General features: G+C 33.7%; 1 protein-coding gene across 1 annotated transcript; it reads right to left on the minus strand.

Moving 5' to 3' along the window:
* Nucleotides 1-10,923: 10,923 nt before the first annotated feature.
* On the minus strand, nt 10,924-13,671 carry LOC110033467 (peroxidase N-like). Its single transcript, XM_020737458.1, has 4 exons — nt 13,465-13,671; nt 12,767-12,949; nt 12,071-12,236; nt 10,924-11,393 (listed from the first exon to the last, which is right to left on the minus strand). Exons 1-4 carry the CDS (start codon nt 13,669-13,671, stop codon nt 10,966-10,968), a joined length of 984 nt encoding a protein of 327 aa, XP_020593117.1. The 3' UTR covers nt 10,924-10,965.
* Nucleotides 13,672-20,638: the final 6,967 nt, after the last annotated feature.

The raw sequence follows: 20,638 nt of genomic DNA on the forward strand, positions 1-20,638 counted from the left end.
TCCAAATTCGCTCCTTTTTGCATCTTTTTGCTCCAATGACCCTAATTCATCATTCCTGCGACAAAACATCAAAAATACCTTTCTTTAAAGTGCAATATCATTAAAAAAAGTATAAAATCGGTATGAAAATCTCAACATTTTTTCCTTTGGTCATACCCCAAAATAAAGTAGTAGACTGACAGCAGATTTAAATCCTGTGTAGTCTTTGACCCAATTCTTGTTAGCAGCAGGAATCTGTTTGCTAAAGATAAGTTGGCATTTGTTAGAATTTAAGGAAAGACCAGAGATTTGCTGAAAGAGATTCAACAAACTGAACACCCTCTTCACTACAGGTTTGGAAGCATTAGAGAATAAAATAATATCATTTGCATAACTTAAATGGCTTATTGAAAAGTTAGCTTTATTTGCAAATCTATTCCTTTGCAGAGAATTACTGATTAAGAAGCCTAAAAAGATAATCCATTACTAATATGAAGATATATTGAGAGAGGGGGTTCCCTTGTTTAATGCCTCTAGAAGCTTGAAACTGCCCTTGAGAATTAACATTCAGGATGGTGTAGGAATTATTTTGAAGCCATCTTTGGATCAGCTGACAGAAAGAATCTTTGAAACCTCTTTCTTTAAGAACTTCCACAATAAAGTTCCAATTGATAGTATCATAGGCTTTTGAGACATCTAGTTTATACATGAGGTTGCCCCCCCTGCATGGCATGTCAATATCCAAGAAAAGTTCTTGAGTGAGTAGGACATTATCAGTGATTTGTCTTCCTGCAACAAAGGCAGATTGGTTAGGAGCAATCAACAAAGGAAAATGTGGTTTAAGTCTAAAGACCAAAAGCTTGTTAATGAGCTTAGACAACACAGTTGTATAAGAGATAGGTCTGAAATGATCCCACTTAGATTTTTGTTCCCCTTGGGGATTAAAGTAATGGTGGATAGAGAAAAATAATTTGGCAAGTCATTCCACCATGAAGAAGGCCTGGACAACCTCCACAATCTCCACCTTCATAATAGACCAAGCTGTTTTATAGAAGGTAGAGGTAAACCCATCAGCTCCAGCCACGTTATCACCATCAATAGAACATAAAGCCTGCCAAATTTCATCTTCAGAAGGAGCAGATGTTAGATCCAAACTATTAATCTCAGAAAATTTATGAAAATTTATCATTAAAGAAGGTCAGAGTTGAAATATTGAAGGCTTGAAGTATTGGGGCAAGACAAAAGAGTCTGAAAGTGTCTAATAGCATCTAGATGAATTTGATCAGCCTCCTAAATCCAACAATCATTACTATCCTTGATTTTCAAAATGGTATTATATTGTCTTCTATTTTTAATACAAGCATGGTAGAATCTTATATTTTTGTCTGCATCAACAATTTTTTTTAAAGCTACCTTTTGTTTATAAAACTGTTCCTCCCAATGAGTAGCTTGAAGTAGATTTGCATTAGCATTAATAAGAGTTTGTTCATCAGTGAGGCCCAACTGAATGTTTAATTTTACCTGTTTGACAGCTTGTTCAGCCTCTTCAACCTTTGAAGTTAAGTTACCAAAACAATTCCAATTCCAAGCTTTAAGATGCTTAGCCACAGTCTTCTGAATTTGCCACAGTCTGATCCAAGGGGGGAGGGATTTAACAGGAAGCCAAACAAACTTTCAGAAAGAGAGAAAATCAGGATGTTCCACCCAAACATTAAAGAATCTGAACCTTGAGATGGGGGAGGAATGAGTAGGGGAAATATATATTAACAAAGGTCTATGATCAGAACAAGTTTAAGGAAGATGGGAGATAGAAGTAATAAAATTGGTTTCCAACCAAGCATGATTGACTAAGAATCTATCAATTCTTTCATAGAGCTTTCCTCTCTTCCAAGTGTCAAGAGGACCCTGATGTGGAAGTTCAGAAAGGTCATTGCTCCTGATGTTGTCAGTAAACAGTAGCATATGGTTGATGTCAGCAGGCTTCCCACCCCATTTTTCATTCAATCTAGCCACACTATTAAAATCCCCACCAATAATCCAAGGTTCATTGATTGAAGACTTCAGCTGCTGAATTTGCTGCCATAAATTAACTTTTTCACCTGCAGAGCTGCCTGCATAAATGAAGGTAGCCTCAATGTTAAGGAAATCCCACTGCAGATTGACATGAAGAAATTGAGTCTGATTCTCCAAGGTCTGAACTTTAACATCCTTCCTATAGAAAAGCCATATTTTATTGTTTAGATTATACAAACAAAAGAATTTAGGGAATTTTGTAAGGAATCTGTTGGGGGTACTATGTACCAAAGGTTCCAAAATGGCAAAACACAACAAATTATGCTTCTTAGCTAAATTCTTAACTCTCATCAGGGAATTAGGATCAGAAATCCCTCTGATATTCCAACACATCAACTTGATCATAGTGAATGTAAAGAATGCCCCACAGCTGCTTCATCAAACAACCTAGCTATCTGTCCAAGGCCCTCTAGGACAAGGAAAATCTAAAGATTGAGAAACTGAAGAAGTGTAATAAAGGATAAGTGAAGAAAAACATCCCTTGGGTTAGTAACACAGGAGAAGCCTTCCAACCCCCTCAACAAGGTCAAAAGCTCAACAAAAATAAACAAAGAACATATATAGTTGTTAATATAAGTTATAAGTTTTGTGAAAGACTTAGACTGGCCAAAGGCCAAAAACAAGCATGAGGAAGGATTAATCATTTTGGGGGAGGGGAGATGTGGAGGGACGGCTGGGATCTAGATCTTGTTCTCCCTAGAATGAACAGGAGAAGATCCAGTCTTCATCTTACCACCATTGGCCATTGAAGCAGCACCAATTTGCAATCTTTGAATTTCAGTAGGTTGCTTTTTTTTCCTTTTGGAAGTCTGAACCTGCCACTCTTCCTTCAGAAGATTTGTTAGTTCAATAACTTTCCTTCCATCAGGAGGAACAGGAAGCTGAAAGTCCTTCAGATTTTTTTTTAGAGGTTCCTCCAAACTCTCAACAGGTGAGCAAGCTGTAGGAGTAATCATAGTGATAGTGTTGAGTTCCTCCCTTAGAACTCCAGAGGAAGAAATAGAAGGAGCATTAGAATCAAAAGACGCTGGAGAACTTTGAGAATTATCCAGTAAACCTCCAAGACTATCCTTAGCTGCAACAGTCATAGGAAGGGGAGGCATCTGAAGGGGTTTTTTTTCTTTACCTGAGGTATGTAATCTATAACACCTATCTCTGGTATGGCCAACATCTTACAATGCTAGCAATAATAAGGCCTTTGCTCTAGTATAAACATCTTACAAGGCTCGGAATAATTATATATATATATATATATATAATTATATATATATGATTTTGGTTTTCAAAGTAGCTCATTATTCGTGAATACATGTTTGGCTCGATAAGCAAGCGAGCCAAGCACGAACATATTTTTTGAGCTCGATATATAAAAGAACCGAACACGAACAATGATATTTTTTAACAAGCCGAGTTAGGACCCGCCAAGCTCGGCTCATTTACACCCCTAACGGCTGCATGCATGACTAATTTACATCTCCCAAGGTTATCAAAATTATTTTTGATTTGCAAACAACTCGTGTTCGGCTCGTATAAAGAAACTTTTTGTGTTCGAAATATAAACGACCCAAATACAAACAATCGTATTTTTTAACGAGGCTCAGCTCGTGTTCGGCTTGTTTACACCCCTAGTTAGGGGTGACTCAAGCTTGACTCGTTCACACCCCCTACTTTCCTCACATAAAAGATGTTAGGGCGGCCATTGGAGCAAAACATAATATTCTTAAACAGATATCTTGCAAAGGGTTGGGTTTGAATGTGGTCATTTATTGATACTTATTTTTCAAACATATTTTTTATTTAGCATATCAAAATCATTATCTTAATCAACGTCATGTGATGCAGCAATACAAAATAATATAATATTTTATGAAATTCGAACTATTTCTTATTATATGTAACCATAGGCAGGCAAGTTTATAGACATGGACGACCCGTAAAATATACATGCTGCATATTTACACAAACTCTTTAATCAATATAAGAAATTACATTATCCATGTTTATTTACTTCAATAATATAGAGCAAAATCTAACACCTAAGTTAGAATTCCTTTACAAACATACCACCATATCTTTGTATGAGAAGGTGTATTTCACTTTTTTTCTTTAATAAAATGATGATGTTCTTGTTTTGATATGAAAAATTTGGGTGGTATGCATGTAAAAAAATAAAATTTAAGACGCTGGTATGTAAATACAGAGGAATTGGGTGGTATGTATGCAAATTCCCCTCAATTAAGGAAGATTTGCATGCATACCACTCAATTCCAATGTTTTCTACTTATCTAATGCCTAAACTTTTATTTTTACATGCATACCATCTTCTCCCTGCATGAGAAGATGTATTTCACTTCTTAAAAATTAAACTCGTATTATTTTAGATGTGATATGAAATATGTGGGTGGTATAAATGTAAGAAGCAAATTTTACGTGTAAGATATGTAAAAACATAAGAATTAATTGATGGGTACGTATGTAAATGCCCTATTAGCTTTTAATTCCTACTAAATTCAGCTAGGGGAGTCTTATCCTAGTAGGTGTAGAGATGGACGATTAGGAATTGTGCATATCATCATTAATGGTGCATGAAACTATTTCACCATTTGCTTCAAGTATCATTACTTTGTTTATTGCAAATAAATAATTAAAAAAAGAGAGGAGGAAATTTATTAACTACAAATGGCATTGAAGTAATATTGTGGTCTTAGTGGAGTTAAGCAAGGCCATTAAAAATTCTAAAATTGGTGAGGAACAAACATTAAAAGTAGCTAGGGAAATATAAGATTTTACTCATCTAAAAAATTCACTCATATTTATTCATGTTATTAAGTAGGTAGATATTGTTATGTCATAAGTTAAGGATAGGTTAATAATATTGGAGCATCAAGATACTTTCAATAGATTTTATATGATGGAAAATTTCTCATAATCTCAATGAAAATATATTGATAAAAAATGATCAATAAATATTGACAAAAGATCAATAAATATTGACAAAACAAAAATTCATAAATTTCCATCAGAGATGACCTATTTTAATGTAATTAATATAACTATTTGTTGCTTGCTATGCAACATTGATGCTTTTTTAGTTAGTCATCATCATTAAATAGATAAGGACCTCTTAAAAAGTTTATAAAATCAACTCTTAAAATGTAAGCTGTGAAGGATGGTTGAGTAGAAAATTCACCTCTTCAAATGATGAAACGTAAAAGAGTGAAAAACGATGTGTATGAGCTTCTTGGCTTTATGAATCCCAACGAACTTCATGATAGGGTTTTTCAGAGTCTAAGATACACTTGGTGTAACAACAAGTAAGTCGCGAGTAAATTTTGGGTATGTATTGATAGAATTTTTATTAATTCGAAGGGTGCACTCCAACTTTTAATAATGATAAAATCTAGGCACCTAACTCGCGTTGCTTTGGATCACTGTCCTGTGGCTTTCAAATTATAACATGGTCAGTTCAAGCAAGATAACATACTCTGCTTTGAGAAAACCAAGCTTTCTCGCTGTGTTGGCCCTCACGTATTGTCGAAAAGGAATGGGGTAAGTTCGAATATGGATCTAATAATGATATTTTAAAGAAAAAATGTAAACACACAGTGTTGGCCCTCACGTATTGGAGCAAGCAAAAAATGAAAAAGTTGGGCAAACTCAATTGTTCCGTGAAGGTTGACATCCAAAATCTTCAAATGATTGATTGTATAACTGAGGAGCTTCTCCCTGAGCAAGAAGTGGAGCTACAAACTAAGGTCCATGAGTTGAATATCACTTTGAAGTGCATCAATTCTTGGTGGCGGCAAAGGGACAAAGTCGGATGGCTGAACAAGGGAGATGATAATACTAAAATTTTTCACTCCTCTGCCACCGCCAAGTATAAATCTAGCCATATTCATCATATTAAACTGGATGATGGGTCATTTACTGATGTGTGGGATGAGATGCAAAAAAATTTCATATATTTCATTAACACCAAGTGGAATGCCACCAATATTAGTGTGAAGGGCTGACCTTATTTCTCGGATAAAAAAATATGAAAAAAAATACTCAGCTAAGCTCAGCTAAATGTCAACATCATGGATCAAGAAATTTGTAGGCTATAATAATATTTGGAGCATCTTCAACAAAGAGGTTTTATTTTCCATAATCAACTTAATTATCACCCCATTCTTAATTACCACCCCATTCTTTACAAACATTTGGAGCATCTTCAACAAAGAGGTTTTATTTTCCACTCATGATTTGTTTGCCACTACCAACATGCCAGACTCCTCGAGATATTCTTTAGAGGTCCTGATAACAAAAAAAAGACAGCGCTGATGCTCCCCATATATTCAGGCTGGAAAGTTTATGCAAATTTATTTATAAAATTATTGCTTTGGTGACTAGACCTAAAGATGCATTCCCAGAGGTTATATCATTGGAACAAGACGATTTTGTTCTTTAAAGATCCATCTCTAGTCATTTCCTTTTGACACAAGATGATGTTAACAAACTTAGAATCTTCGCGTCTAAATCTGGATTGATGCTTATCAAGATCTATATGGAGAAAGTATACAGAATGATGAATCATGAAACAATACAGAGAGTCCTAAATTTTTGGGGTTGCCTGAAAATGTTTAACATGTGGGTGTTGGCATGCGTACAAAACAAGAGCTACAGATTACTGATCAAAGAAAGGAAAAAAACTTAAGTTAAAGCAAACTATGGGTTCCAACAGGGATGCCCACTATCCCCTTATCTGTTTGTTACATGCTTAGAGCTTCTCTTAACTACTCTTGCTCGATGGGTAAACCTAAATACCAAGTATAGTCTACATAATGATGAATCATGAAACAATACAGAGAGTCCTAAATTTTTGGGGTTTCCTGAAAATGTTTAATAGGTGGGTGTTGGCATGCGTACAAAACCAGAACTACATATTACTGATCAATGAAAGGAAAAAAACTCAAATTAAAGCAAACTATGGGTTCCAACAGGGATGCCCACTATCTCCTTATCTATTTACTACATGCTTAGAGCTTCTCTTAACTACTCTTGCTCAATGGGCAAACCTAAATACCAAGTCTAGTCCACATTAAATGTAGTTCATGATGAGTTACAATGCTAGGTCTAACTCACCCTAAACATAAATTCTATTGGTCACCCTAGGCTTAACATAAATTCTATTGAGTTTAGTCTAACCTAAATCCAATCTAAGTTCAATTTAATTTGAACTTAGGAGTCTGGTATATTTTAAATCATGTTCAATTGAATTCTAAGGTTAATTAAGACCTATTCAGGTTACCTCAATTAAATTAAATCAATTAGATAATAGACTCAACTATAGAGATCTTTAACTTCAGCCTATTCTATGAATGATTTAAGTCTAACTTAGACCTAAAGCATAATTCAAGTTTAAATTAACTTAGACTTTATCAAGTCTAAATAGTTTGAACATGACTAATCTCAAGTTGATCTAAGTAGTTTGATTCCAATCAAACTAAATAAACCTAGGTCAATCCTAGTGGGCTTTAGTCAAATCAACCAAGATTGAAGGTAATCTTAGAGACAATTAGTCTAATCAAGGTTAAACTGAGATTATCTGGAAACTTGTTTTAGGCTAATTCAATTCAACTTGAATTACTCTAAAAATAAGCTTAATCCAAGTGATTGAAGGGTACGAGTTTATTTCTCGTATGAGAACATAAAACACATCTTACCTCAATCGGGAATAATTTAGGCTAAGGTATAAACTACCTAAAATCCACCTTAAAAGACTTAAAACTTAAACTTTAACCTAAAAATACAACTTCGGTTGAGAAGTTATTTTGGAGGAGGTAACCCATAGTTGCCAACAAAATATCTTCCAATCACTTGTGACTAATTAAATCTCAAACTTAAATGACCCAGGGTGACGGAATCATGAGATCTCAATCGGGTCATTCTGAACAAAAAAAAAATAAAATGATAAAAATCAATCAATTAATAAACGTTAAACATTCTAAAATTTTTAATCCCTAAAATTCAAAAAAGCCATTAAAACTTAAATGAAACCCTAATGAACAAAGATCATCAAACATAACTTTAACCCAACATGCTTTGATCTACGAAGATTTCTTGGACAATGCAATCGTAGTTGTTGACAAGAATCTTCCGGTTCTAGTTTAAACACATTTCAGACTAAGTAGATCAGATATTTGATGAACCTGGGACGAAGGAGCTATTGATATTTTGATCGGGTTGTCTAAAAATTTAAAACTCAACAAACAAAAATAAACATTACTTTTTTTTGCTAACTTTGTTTTGTAGGACTACTTAAGAAAATGAGTGGACCGTCATCCTAGGATGTGCTAACTCTGTTTGACAGAGATGAGCATTGAAGATGTGTAATTGAAGATGAATTTCATTTAAACATAAATCCATAGGATAGTGAACTCTTTAGGGTTCTACAACCTTTAGACTGAGAAGTTGATGCTTCTTTATATAACCATAAAACATAACTCTTCTGAGAACATTTTGTTAACCTTAATTGGGGTTTTGTTAAAATAGTCCTTACTATTTAAGATGTAATAAACTATAGGGGCTTGCCCTTATAGGAAGATAACAACTCCGTAATGAATGTATCAATTTGAATTCTCTCGTTATCGGCTTTCATAAAGATTCCTCTACAATTATATCCATAAGGTATTTCTAATATATTCTTTAAAGATGTGGGTAACTAATCTTCATGAAAGGCCTCCCCACATATTCCTTTTATTTATTCATGTTATTACCTACCCTAGTCCTTTAATCCTTCATGACAATGATTAGTCTGGTAAAGGGCAACAAAACATGTAAGAAATTGGTGACTCCACGATAAAAACAACAAATTGAATATTGATGGCAATGATGATAAAAAAGAAAGCGAGAAGCCAGCCAAGAATGAACAAAAGGAAGGCGAGTGGGCAATCAGTGCTAACAACCTTAAGGGTTCTTCTAGATGGCCTGTTAGTTGTTTTTGGTTGGTGCCACATGTAAAATTCATAATGAAGGCAACCGAGTTCCTCTCTTATTTTTGGCGATTTGGTTTTGGGGATCTTTTACATGACCTTTTTGGTGTTATACATATGTGATAGACATGAGCTTGATTTTATGTGGGATAAGGACAATCAAGAACCGTTTTTTTACAAGGTCTGTGGTCTGCTTGTAGTGATCGATTCGTTGGTTGGCTTACCAAGTTCTCTGAGACCTCACACCTGCAAAAAATTATAATTAATTACTCCTTTTAATAGTCTCAACTTTTGTTATGACTAATGAATTGTCTTTTATAGCATTCAGGAAAGATGAGCTCCATGATTTCAGGGACCTCCTGACAATTACTCTACTACTGTACACTTCAAATTTCTCAACTTACGTCATGTCAGACACATAGCTATGAGAGATACTTGTACAGGTGCCCACAGAGAATCACATAGAAGTGTGGCTTCTTCCAGTGTGCAGACAGTCTGACAGATTCCACTATCAACAGTGATCAGTATTAGATAGCATTTTCTGGAGGACAATGTATCTCATGACGTACATCTTCAACAATTTGAAAACAAAATTATCATATTATTAATTGCAATTTTAATAGTTTTTTTTTGTTTTTATAAATCTTGATATTTACTACTAAACGAGGTGTATATCTTATTTTTGGTATTGTTGTTTTGTGAATTTTTGCTTCTCTAGTATCAAATATATGACTATGACAACTATGTTACAAATGACATTAATACACAAGGGCAAAATAGTCATTTATTCAGAAACAACTACTGCACTACTATTTTTAAGCCACAGAAAACAAAAAGCTAGCCAGCTTATCCCCTGTAGCTTCTAAGGGCAGCTGCTACGCAACAATTTATTGATAAGCTGCAACTGCCCCAAATAGATCGTAAATATTACTCATTTAGCATTTATGATGATTATGATTAAAATTTTTAATCAAAACAACAATAATCAAATTTCTTCTAAAGTGTCTATAAAATGAAATGTGTATCCAAACATATTGCCTTTTAATAAGAATGTTCTTAAATGTGATTATTTTAATATTCAGCTATATTTTTACAAGTTATGTGATTATAGCACAATTTTATGGCAGCAGAATGTTGATGACTCATATTGAAACATAAGTATACTCATGCATAACAAAAAAGAAGCCAAATAGCTCAATCTGACATATGTACATTATGTTTCTCTTAACAAAAATAACAACCACTAAAAAGAACCCCAGTCGGGCCATAACATCAATCCTAAATCTCATTTTCGACACATAAAAAAATTAAAGCCTAGGAAGAATAAGAGTCAATCACATGATATCCATACATTTATGTAATATTCAATTATCTAATGTGGGGCTAAACATAGAACTTCACCTAAACATGTTAATTGATCATACATCAGCCGAGAGAAATCAGAACTAAGACAAAAACATTTAAGAAAAAAACTCTTGTTGCAAAAGTACTTCTTGCTTCTTTAATCCTACACAAAATCCTAATTTAATATGTTATATCATGGAGGCCTCCAAATATGCTTAAAACCCCAGCAAATACTCTTTATATAATCACAAGCTTCACACAAGCTGATCCCAATGCCATGGCTCAATAGGAACATAACAAAGCTTCTTTTTGTAGCTGTTGCAGATCCTAAGGAGCTCTCACAAATTATATATATATTATATATATATATATATATATATATATATGTATGTATGTATGTATATATATATATATTCTTTGTGATCTGATGATGTAGCAAATATTTTTGGTAAAAGTGCAGACTCACTAACCAATATCACCAGTACAACTGAATTTGACTGTTATCACTTCAATTTTTTTTGCATGCATCAAATACATAGATTTATATATAATACAGACCACCAGGGTCTGTGCGCAGCTAAGTTAATAATCAATATTAACTAGAGTTTACAACCCTACAATTCTTCCTCACTTCTCCCTTGACACCAGTGAGTGGACTTATATTCCCCATCTTCACCATGGAGCTTGCAAACTGAGAGAAGAAGAGGTTGCTATTGCTTGCATAGCTCTGAACCAGAGTTCTCATTGAATTCGTAGCTGCAGCATCGTCAGAGAAGAGGAGCTGGTCGGAGGATAGGACTCCTTTATTGTTGATGAGGTTGTTGAAATAGTGGTTGTCGAAGTAGTCTGTGGAATTCTGGTCAAGAGCAGTCGTCACGTTTCCGTCGCCGTTCTGAGGGCAGAGGCTTTGGAGCTCAGAGGCGAGGGAGGAGTCGAGGGTGGGGTCGGCGGCTCCACCGCCGGAGAAGTTGAACAGGCGGTTGCTGAATAAGGTGCAACGAGCTCGTCCGATTGTGTGGCCACCTTCAAATTTTTATGTGCAGCTTTTTCATGTGAGTTGTGTGTGAATCATATGATTTGATTCAAAAAATTAATAAAACTACATGTGTATTATACTTTAATGTCATAAATCTATACATGAAATAGTTTATTTTTCTTTTAAAATATTAGTAATATTGTTATTTTTGATGTAATATTAAAAATTTATATGTTATATTTCTAAATATAAAAGTGTAGGCTTAGATATGTAAATAAATAAGAATTGTGTGGTATGTATTTAAATTCACCGAACAAGCAAAATTTGCATGCATACCAAATGATTTCTATGTATTTACATATCTAACATTAAAAAAATTAATATTCACATTTACAACACATTGATGTCATAAATCTATACATGAAAAGATCTATTTCACTTTTATGAACTTAGTAATAGTAACATGTTGGGCATAATAGTTAATATTCGAGTGTTATATATGCAAATAACGAAAATTTTGGTGCTGGATATGTACATGGATAATAATTGTGTGGAGAATATGTATGCAAATCCCCCAAACTAAAACTACTAAAAAAAAAATCAAACTCTTTTGACACCCATAATCATTTTCATCTTATTTCTTCTTCTTCTTCTTATATATATATATAAATATGTTCATGTAATTAATTATCAATCATAATGAGTTAATATGTGATAGACATACCTGACAAAGTGACCACATCGGTGGTGTCGAGGCCAACAGCAGCAAATTTAGCTATGATTACATCAAGACTATTAAAAGGACTCGGTAGCCCATTGTTCGCACCACTCTGGTTTGCTACCAACCCATCTCTTCTTCCAAGCAGAACCGTCCATGGTCGGCCTCCACTCTGACAAATCATTAATAATGTCCAAACTTTTGATTTTCTTAGCAATACAAAATCATATTTTTATAAAATTTTCTGGAACTTTCAGGATGAATAAGTTTTAATGATGAACCAAGAAAACAATCGTTAGTTGCAAAAAAATATGTTTTAAGAACTTCTTTAATCTGTTTACATAAGCAATTGCATGGTCATTTAATTAAATAGCAATGTCATAATCATTAATAATTTTCACTTTTGTTATATTTCAATCATCTGTCATATTTTCATATAGTTATAATAAATTAAGATCATTTTTTATACAATAAGCCCAAGTCTTCCTAGGTCTACCTCTGCCTTTCTTAACATAAGTCAAATCTAAAACATATATTCTCTTAATTGAATCATGAGATAATCGGCGCTTAATGCGAATATATTCATTTCGCATTTTGTCTCTAAGTGTAAAGCCACTCATCCACCTAACCACCTAATAACATACAAATAACAAACCAAATAAATACATTTTTTTTCAAATAAAAGAAAAATAATGTGGATACCAGAAGAACTGAGTCTCTTGCAGTTATGGCGAGTATATCAGCACAGGAGACGGTTCCGTTGCATTCGTTCTCCACTGCAGCTTTAATGCTGTCTATGACATCAAACCCTCTTGCAGAGTTCAGATTTGGAAGAGCGAGTTTTTCGCTGTCGCTGCCGTCTAAGAGGATTGATGCATCGCAGCCCTGCAAGAGATTAACAATATGATAATTACATAAAGCCCATTCAGAACATTGTAACCAATGAATAATAAATTTATATGTTTGTTACAATAATATTAAAGCAGATCAAAGGATTGTAAAACACATCCTTATTATAAAGTTGATCATAATATCTTGATCCAAATATTTTTGTAAATGTTAACTTTAATATTACAATAATATTACACCAAATTTTTATAAATGTTAACTTCTAAACTTTAGGTATTAGTTATATATGTAAAAACATATATGAATTATACATCAAATATCTAAATTTCTCAAAATAAGAACGGATTCAATCATCAGCAAATTTCCCTTAATTTTATTCTGCATGCAATCAATTTTTTCTTATTAACATTTCATTTAAAAATAAACATAAAATATATAGATTATCACCCTAAGAAAAGTTGCTTGAAGATTCTAATTTTCAGGAACTATATAAGACATGAGTTCATTTTTGTTCTTTATAAACATATTATTTTCCTACAAAAAAAACTCACATTGACGAAGCAATCATGGAAGTGGAGCCGAAGAAGGGAACCACCCATCCTCATCTCATTCTGAAGAGCTTTAAATACCTCTCTTCTAACCACATTAGACAAATTAGGGCAACTGCTCGCATAATAATCAGCTCTCAGTTGGCCTTCTGTCTTTAAACATAAATAAAACAAAACAATCACATGCAACAACGAAGAGAAGCTCTTCATGTTCTCTCTATATCTCCAGTCTCAGTCTCTCTTATGCTGTTGATAATTGAAGGCAGAAGGCAGAGCTTATATAGAATATATATGTTTGAGTTTATCTCTTTGCTTAGTGGGCGGCTGCCGGCCAACTGAACGTGGTGGCGCATAAACCCTGGCAAATTTGTATTTTTTTTAATTTTTTAGGGTTTGTACGGCCGATGGATTGTAACAGATAATATGAGACAAAGGACATGGGTTCAATCTGTGTTGTGTTTCACCTTGTTGTTGATTCATGGAGGTTGCAATGAATCTCCCTTGCATGATGGATTCCTGTGCTGGAAAGAAAGTGAATGCGGACAGCTGATATATATATATAAATTTAAATTGACAACAAAGCTAGAAAGATTTATAAACAATTAAAAGTCTTAATTAAGAAAATATATTAAAAATTATTAAATTATGTTCAAATGATGTTTTAATATAAATAATAATTTTTAAATCTTGCCACAACCCTTAACATCTTATGACTACGCGATCAGGGTTAACAAAACAATTCTTTATTCGTGAATAACTCGTGTTCGGCTCGCTAAGCAAACGAGCCAAACACGGACACACTTTAAGAGCCATGAGCTTGAAATATAAATGAGCAGAACAAGAGCTGAGCCTGGGCTCGCTCGTGTCAACTCGTTCTAGCCTATTTGGAGCAAGAAAATTAAGGCAGACACATCTGACTGCACTGACATAAGTGCGCATGCATGATAAAACTTTTCACGAATTTGAATCAATCACATGCGTATGGGAGATGGTCAGCATACATAAAAAATATGGTTCTTGCGCAAGAGACTCGCTAGGTGCCGCTGGGTTCCATTATACTGCGCATGCAATTTAGAACCAATTAAAATCTCCTTTGATTCTCATGACTGATCTATTGTTCTTTAAACGTGAAAAATATAGTGTTTAATGTTACTTAATTCAGATGTTCACAAATACAGAACTTAACAAATGGGCACTGAGAAATTAAACTCCTTAAAAAAATGCTCTCCATTACTTCATCCATTTTCATTGTATATCACATGTGGACAAATGTGTATAGATTATATAAATTTTATGAGAATTTTTTGTTCTTTTACTTTGTTCTATACATCAACCGTTCGAGATGGGATCACTTTGTGATTCCGCCATGCAAGCTTCCATTGTTACCAGGGCTGTGAAACTGGTTTGAAGATCATAAATCACTCGAAAATTGAATCCAAATTTAGCTTGGATCGAAATCGGCTCAAATATTTTGAGCCGAGCTACGAGCTAATTGAAAAGATCGAATTTATATCAATCCAATTTCAATACATATGGCTCGGATCGGGATCAAATCAATTTGTAAATTAATTGAAGTGTTGTGCCACTGTGTGAGAGGGATTGTGGATCTTACTCGAATCACGAATGCTTAAAGACAAAACCCTTATCCTATATTCCTATTTCCCACTTCAGCGCTGCCTGAAGCCCTAAATTTTGTCTTTCACATCCCCTCTCATATCTACTCTCTCGCAAAGGAGAATTTTGTTTTCACTCTCTCATCTTCTCTCTTGTTCTCAGCCTCTCCTGACTGTGGCCTCTCACTCTCTTTCTCACTCTCTATCTGGTGGGGGTTCCAATGCTCGACATGTTGATGCCATTATCATGTTGTTTTTTTGTGCGGTGTGCGATATCTGGCTAGATAACCCTAACTCATAATAATTTTTCTCTTTTTCTTTCCTATATTGAAAGAAATAGTGATCACTAACAGCGATCAACATTTTTCTTGGTTTGAAAAGGAATTTAGGGTTTCTATTTTCTCTATATTTTTTATTTGGTTAGTGTGTATTTCTTGCCATCTGTGTTTCCTTTCTGTGAGACAGTGATCAATCTTTTTTGGTTTCTCTTCAACATATATGTGGTTTTTTCTGTGTTCCCTCTTACGATGTGTATTTCTTACACAAGGATTAAGCATTTAATCTATTGATTTATTGACCTAGAAAGTAGCACACAAGCTATTATGCTACAAAGAATGCACTAAATTTCATAAGTATGATTTTTATGAAGTAACAATTGTGATATTGTTTAAGGTAATTTCTTAGCTACACAAATTTTTGTTTTAAGGGTATGTTAGACGAGTTGGGATGAATCACTTTATTGGCTTATATGATGAGTTGCTTTTTATAAATTTAGAACAAACTTTCAACATTGGTGTATGGGAACAGGTAAGCATCCCTACTTTAGCTACTAATTGATGTTAAAAACATAAATGTGTTTTGACATTGAAAATCAAATATGTTACACTACTTTTATATATATGAATTTTATTTGCTTTTGAGAGAAGAAAAAAACTCAGTAAGAACCTCAATTTGGAAGGAATTCCCACATGTATTTGACATTTGTTGACTCCAAACTCTTAAAAAGCATTAGACATGGTTATTGGAGAATTGGTTCATGTGATTGCTTCTTCAGTTGTTATTTTTCTTCAAAAGTTCTATTTCAGTTTTTGATAAATGTAAGTTTATATCAATTACTTAGACAAATTTCTCTTAAAGATATTCTTTTGGCTTCTTCCACTAATAGCCATCTTTAGTTGGAATAATTCTCATGTGAATTGTTATCTTCCATTAAAAAAATGTAAATGTTAGGGGGATCCTTCTTGTAAGTGGGGTTGGCTACATCTGCATGAATCTTTTTTCTCCATTGTGTCCTATTGAGTGGCATTTATACAATTGTGAAAGTTTTAAGAAAATGTCAGATTTTTTTTTTAAAATTTTGGTCAGTTTCAAGGTTATGTCATTTTTTAACTATGACAAATTTTGACGTAACGTTCCGGGGATGCTTCTTGTAATGGTATGTAACATGGATGCCAACAAACTTATGTCAGATAGTGATGTAGCAATCATATATTAATATGTCAAATTCATGGTTTTAATGATTTATGGTGGATGATGATTTTCAGTGTTACAATGTTCTATGGTTCTTAGATATATTGAGCAATGGTGTTGAAATTTTTTATTTGACATATTTGGGTGGTGGTTCTTAACTTTATCCTTTGATATGTCTGGGTGGTAGTTGTTATCATTATCTTATTAGATATATTGAAGAATGTACTATTCAATTTGATGGATCATCCTCAAACATTTGGAATCATAGAATGATAGAAAGCTAAAGTTCAACTTATTAAATATGTTAGTCTCTTTATTTTAGGGTTGTCTCCGCTAACCGGTATGTTCGAGTATGTACAATTGCAAATACTACACCTGATGCCTTGATGGTGGTCTTTGATCTTAAGTCATAGGATTTTTGGATAAATATATTTTACTTCAATTTTTTTTGCATTTAATTTTCTATTTGATGAGTTCTTATTCTGAGTTATGTTGTTTTTCAAACACCTCAATTGGGACACATTCAAATGATGATTCTATGTTTATGACCTTTTTTTCTATACATATCCTCACATTATCAATTGTTAGATTTTTAAATTTATTCGAGTACAAATTAATGTTGATGTTTGGCATAAGATGAATTTCAACTTTGCATTGTTGTTTTTTGCTTAGGAATTATTTCCTAATCTATTAAATCGAAAATAGTGTCATATTGGCTATCGATAAATTTATTTGAATAGCTTTAGTAAGCTTTAACTTTTCTTGTTGACAGGACATGTTTTTAATATGTTGTGATAACAATTTCATTTTGGATGGAGTCACTCTTGTGACGTGGTTTGAATATTTCTTTATCAATCATTTGCATTGTGTATGAAATAAGATGAAGCTTCTTTTAAAGTTGGTAAATTTGTTGGTGATAAATATTTTTTAGGACCTTTTTTTTAACAATTGTTATGATTTTATTGGAAAGATATGCAATCATGCCCAATGCTTTTCATTTTGTATTTCTAGGTATACTATTTATTAACTTAATGTTATAAATTTGTAGAGTCAGCAACAAGTTGATCTCAAAGTAAATCTAATAGTGGTTCAAGGGAGCCTATTGCACTTGCTGATGTAGCAATTACCCACATAAAAGTGTAGATGAAATAGCTTATATAGGGAAAAAATACTAAGAAACAACGACCATAGATTGAGCAACACATCACTGAAAGATCCGTCACTGAAAAGAAAAAAATTATACAAAGATGGAAGTGCAATTATTACGTGAAGTCATATGTAAAATAAAAAAAACAAACACTAAATCTCAAATGATCAGACATATTAAGGGCAATCACTCACTATAATAGAATTGTTGGTAGTGAGAAAAAGAAAAAACTTTTTGACCTAATATATGAGGATATTGATGAAACTTAGTCTATTTCTACTTTATGTATTTCATCATCTTATGATCATAACAGGATCAAAAAAATTTGGCTAAGATAATTATTTGCGAATGCCCATTCATGACAGTTGAACATCTATGGTTTAATATTTTGATGAAATCAATGAATCCTAATTATTGTATGTTGACCTCATATTTGTGAGGTATATCCTCTATATAGGTAGGGCTATCAAAATGGCTCCTTCTTAGTGAATAGTTTTTGTTCAGCTCTTTAAGAAGCTCGTGTTCGATTCGTTATCTAAGGTAACGAGTCAAACACACAATTTTTTGTGCTCAATATATAAACGAGTCAAACATGAACAAAGATTTGGTCGTTTATAATTGGCTCATTTTTGCTCGAAATGTGTGTGTGTGTGTGTGTGTATCGATTCGTTATCTAAGGTAACGAGTCGAACAAACAATTTTTTGTGCTCAATATATAAACGAGTCAAACATGAACAAAGATTTGGTCGTTTATAATTGTGTGTGTGTGTGTGTGTGTGTGTATTTGATGAGTAGTATTTTTAAACAATTTAATTGCCTATAAGGCTACAAAGATTTATAATCAATTAAAATTATTAACTAAAAAAATAAATATTAAATTATATTTAAATGGTGTTTTAATACATAATATCATAGGATTGCATGACTAGGGTTGTCAAAATGACTTTTTGTTCGCGAACAACTCATGTTCGATTCGCTAAGAAAGCGAGCCTAACACAAACATATTATTTCATTCAACATATAAATGAGTCGAACATAAACAATGGTATTTTTTAACGAGCCAAACACAAACTATGCCTGGACTCATTCGTGTTCTGCTCGTTTGCGCCCCTATTTATAGGAACCTAGAATCTAGCCTTAGAGTCTCCTTGTTAATTTCTTAGAAGACTAGAGATTAAAACAAAACCCCACTAAATATTCAAACAAATCTACACTCACTTAGGGTTCTAAAAGCTAGACCCCAAATCCCTAAATTTTAGTTGAGATGATTAGGGTTTATTAGTCATGAGAGCTGTTGACCTCACTTTTGGTTGAGGTCTAGAAATTTCTTTAGTAGCCTATGTCTAGCCATAGGACTTTCCTAATGACTAGTCTTAGAAAACTAGAAAAGGTACCCTCACCATTAGAAACTCAAAACTCTTCTCTTTACTCAACTTGAAGTTCCACATATTGGTCCTAACCTCTAGCACTTAGTAGGTAAGATCATTATGAGGGAACTCAAGGAGAGTTCCTATAGGGCTACTTGGCCTTAGGATTGACTCTAGGTGTTGGTTTGGAGCTAAGGTATACAATACCCTCACAATACCCTCACCATTGGCTAAATGACCAAATCACATCAATTGGACTTATAACCATGCCAATTGGCCCAAAGAAATGTTGTATTTGCTTCATAGCAATATTTTACATCAAATTTGACCATTAATTTGCATTGGTAGAACCTTTTGATCATCCAATTTGGTTTAAATCCAAAACCCCAAATTAGCCCCAATATTGGCTAACACCCCAAATCTCAACAATTGAATGCCCTAAACCTCAAATTAGCATCCAATTTTTGTTAAAAATCCTTTGTGAGGTCATTTGTGACCAAACACAACAATCAATTTGAGCTTAGTCCAAAGCTAGCTCAAGTTTGACCCAAATTAGCCCCATATGCCTAATTTGGGTCTAAATCCAAATTTCATCAAAATCCACTAAATTCACTACCAAATTGATTTCAAAATGACTTTCATCCTTCATAAAAGTTGTTCATCATGATGTTTTACAACAAACACAACAATCAATTCGGACTTAGCCCATGGCTAGCCCAAGTTTGACCCAAACTTAGCCCAACATGCTTAAAATAGGTCAAAAATACAACAATCAATTTTAGCTTAGTCCAAAGCTAGCTCAAGTTTGACCCAAATTAGCCCCATATGCCTAATTTGGGTCTAAATCCAAATTTCATCAAAATCCACCAAATTCACTACCAAATTGATTTCAAAATGACATGCTTAAAACGGGTCAAAAATCCAAAATCCACAAAATTGATTAACCAATTGACCTCAAAATGACTTTCACCCTTCATGAAAGTTGTTCCTCATGGTCTCTTACACCAAATGCCATACTTAATTGGGCCAATTGACATGTATAACCTAATTCAAACACAAGATTTGGTCATATGCATCTTCTTGGACTTATGGTCAAATCCAAACTAATTGAGCTTGGTATGGTCAAATGAGCCTTACCATAACTCATCCTAGACTCTAGAGTTGAGTTTAAAACCAGCCACCAACCCATGGTTAAGCTTGATATTTATCTCATGGGTAAATTTTTTTTTTTAATTTTTAAATGGATAAAGAGAAGGTTAAATCAAAGTACTTGCTATACCACATGTCAATACTCTATGGTGTCATTTTTACTGCTCATTATAAGCTTTAACCATGACCCAACCCTTGGTTAACCACTTTAACCCAAGCTAAAGCCCAAAACCGTGAGCCCCCGCATGGCCAATACCCAAATTCATGCTAAGAAGCCACCTCAGCGCAAATTGAGCTGAGAGCTCCTCTGCTTAACACCTAAGCAGTGGGGCTAATCCCTCAATTGGCCAGCCAAGCTTTCCTTTGGACAATTTCTATAAAATGCCCCCCCACGATCATGAATAGTGTGGTAAAAAAAATTTTCACCAAGG

This window comes from Phalaenopsis equestris, unplaced genomic scaffold (assembly GCF_001263595.1).
Source record: "Phalaenopsis equestris unplaced genomic scaffold, ASM126359v1 Scaffold001189, whole genome shotgun sequence".
Lineage (NCBI taxonomy): Eukaryota > Viridiplantae > Streptophyta > Magnoliopsida > Asparagales > Orchidaceae > Phalaenopsis > Phalaenopsis equestris.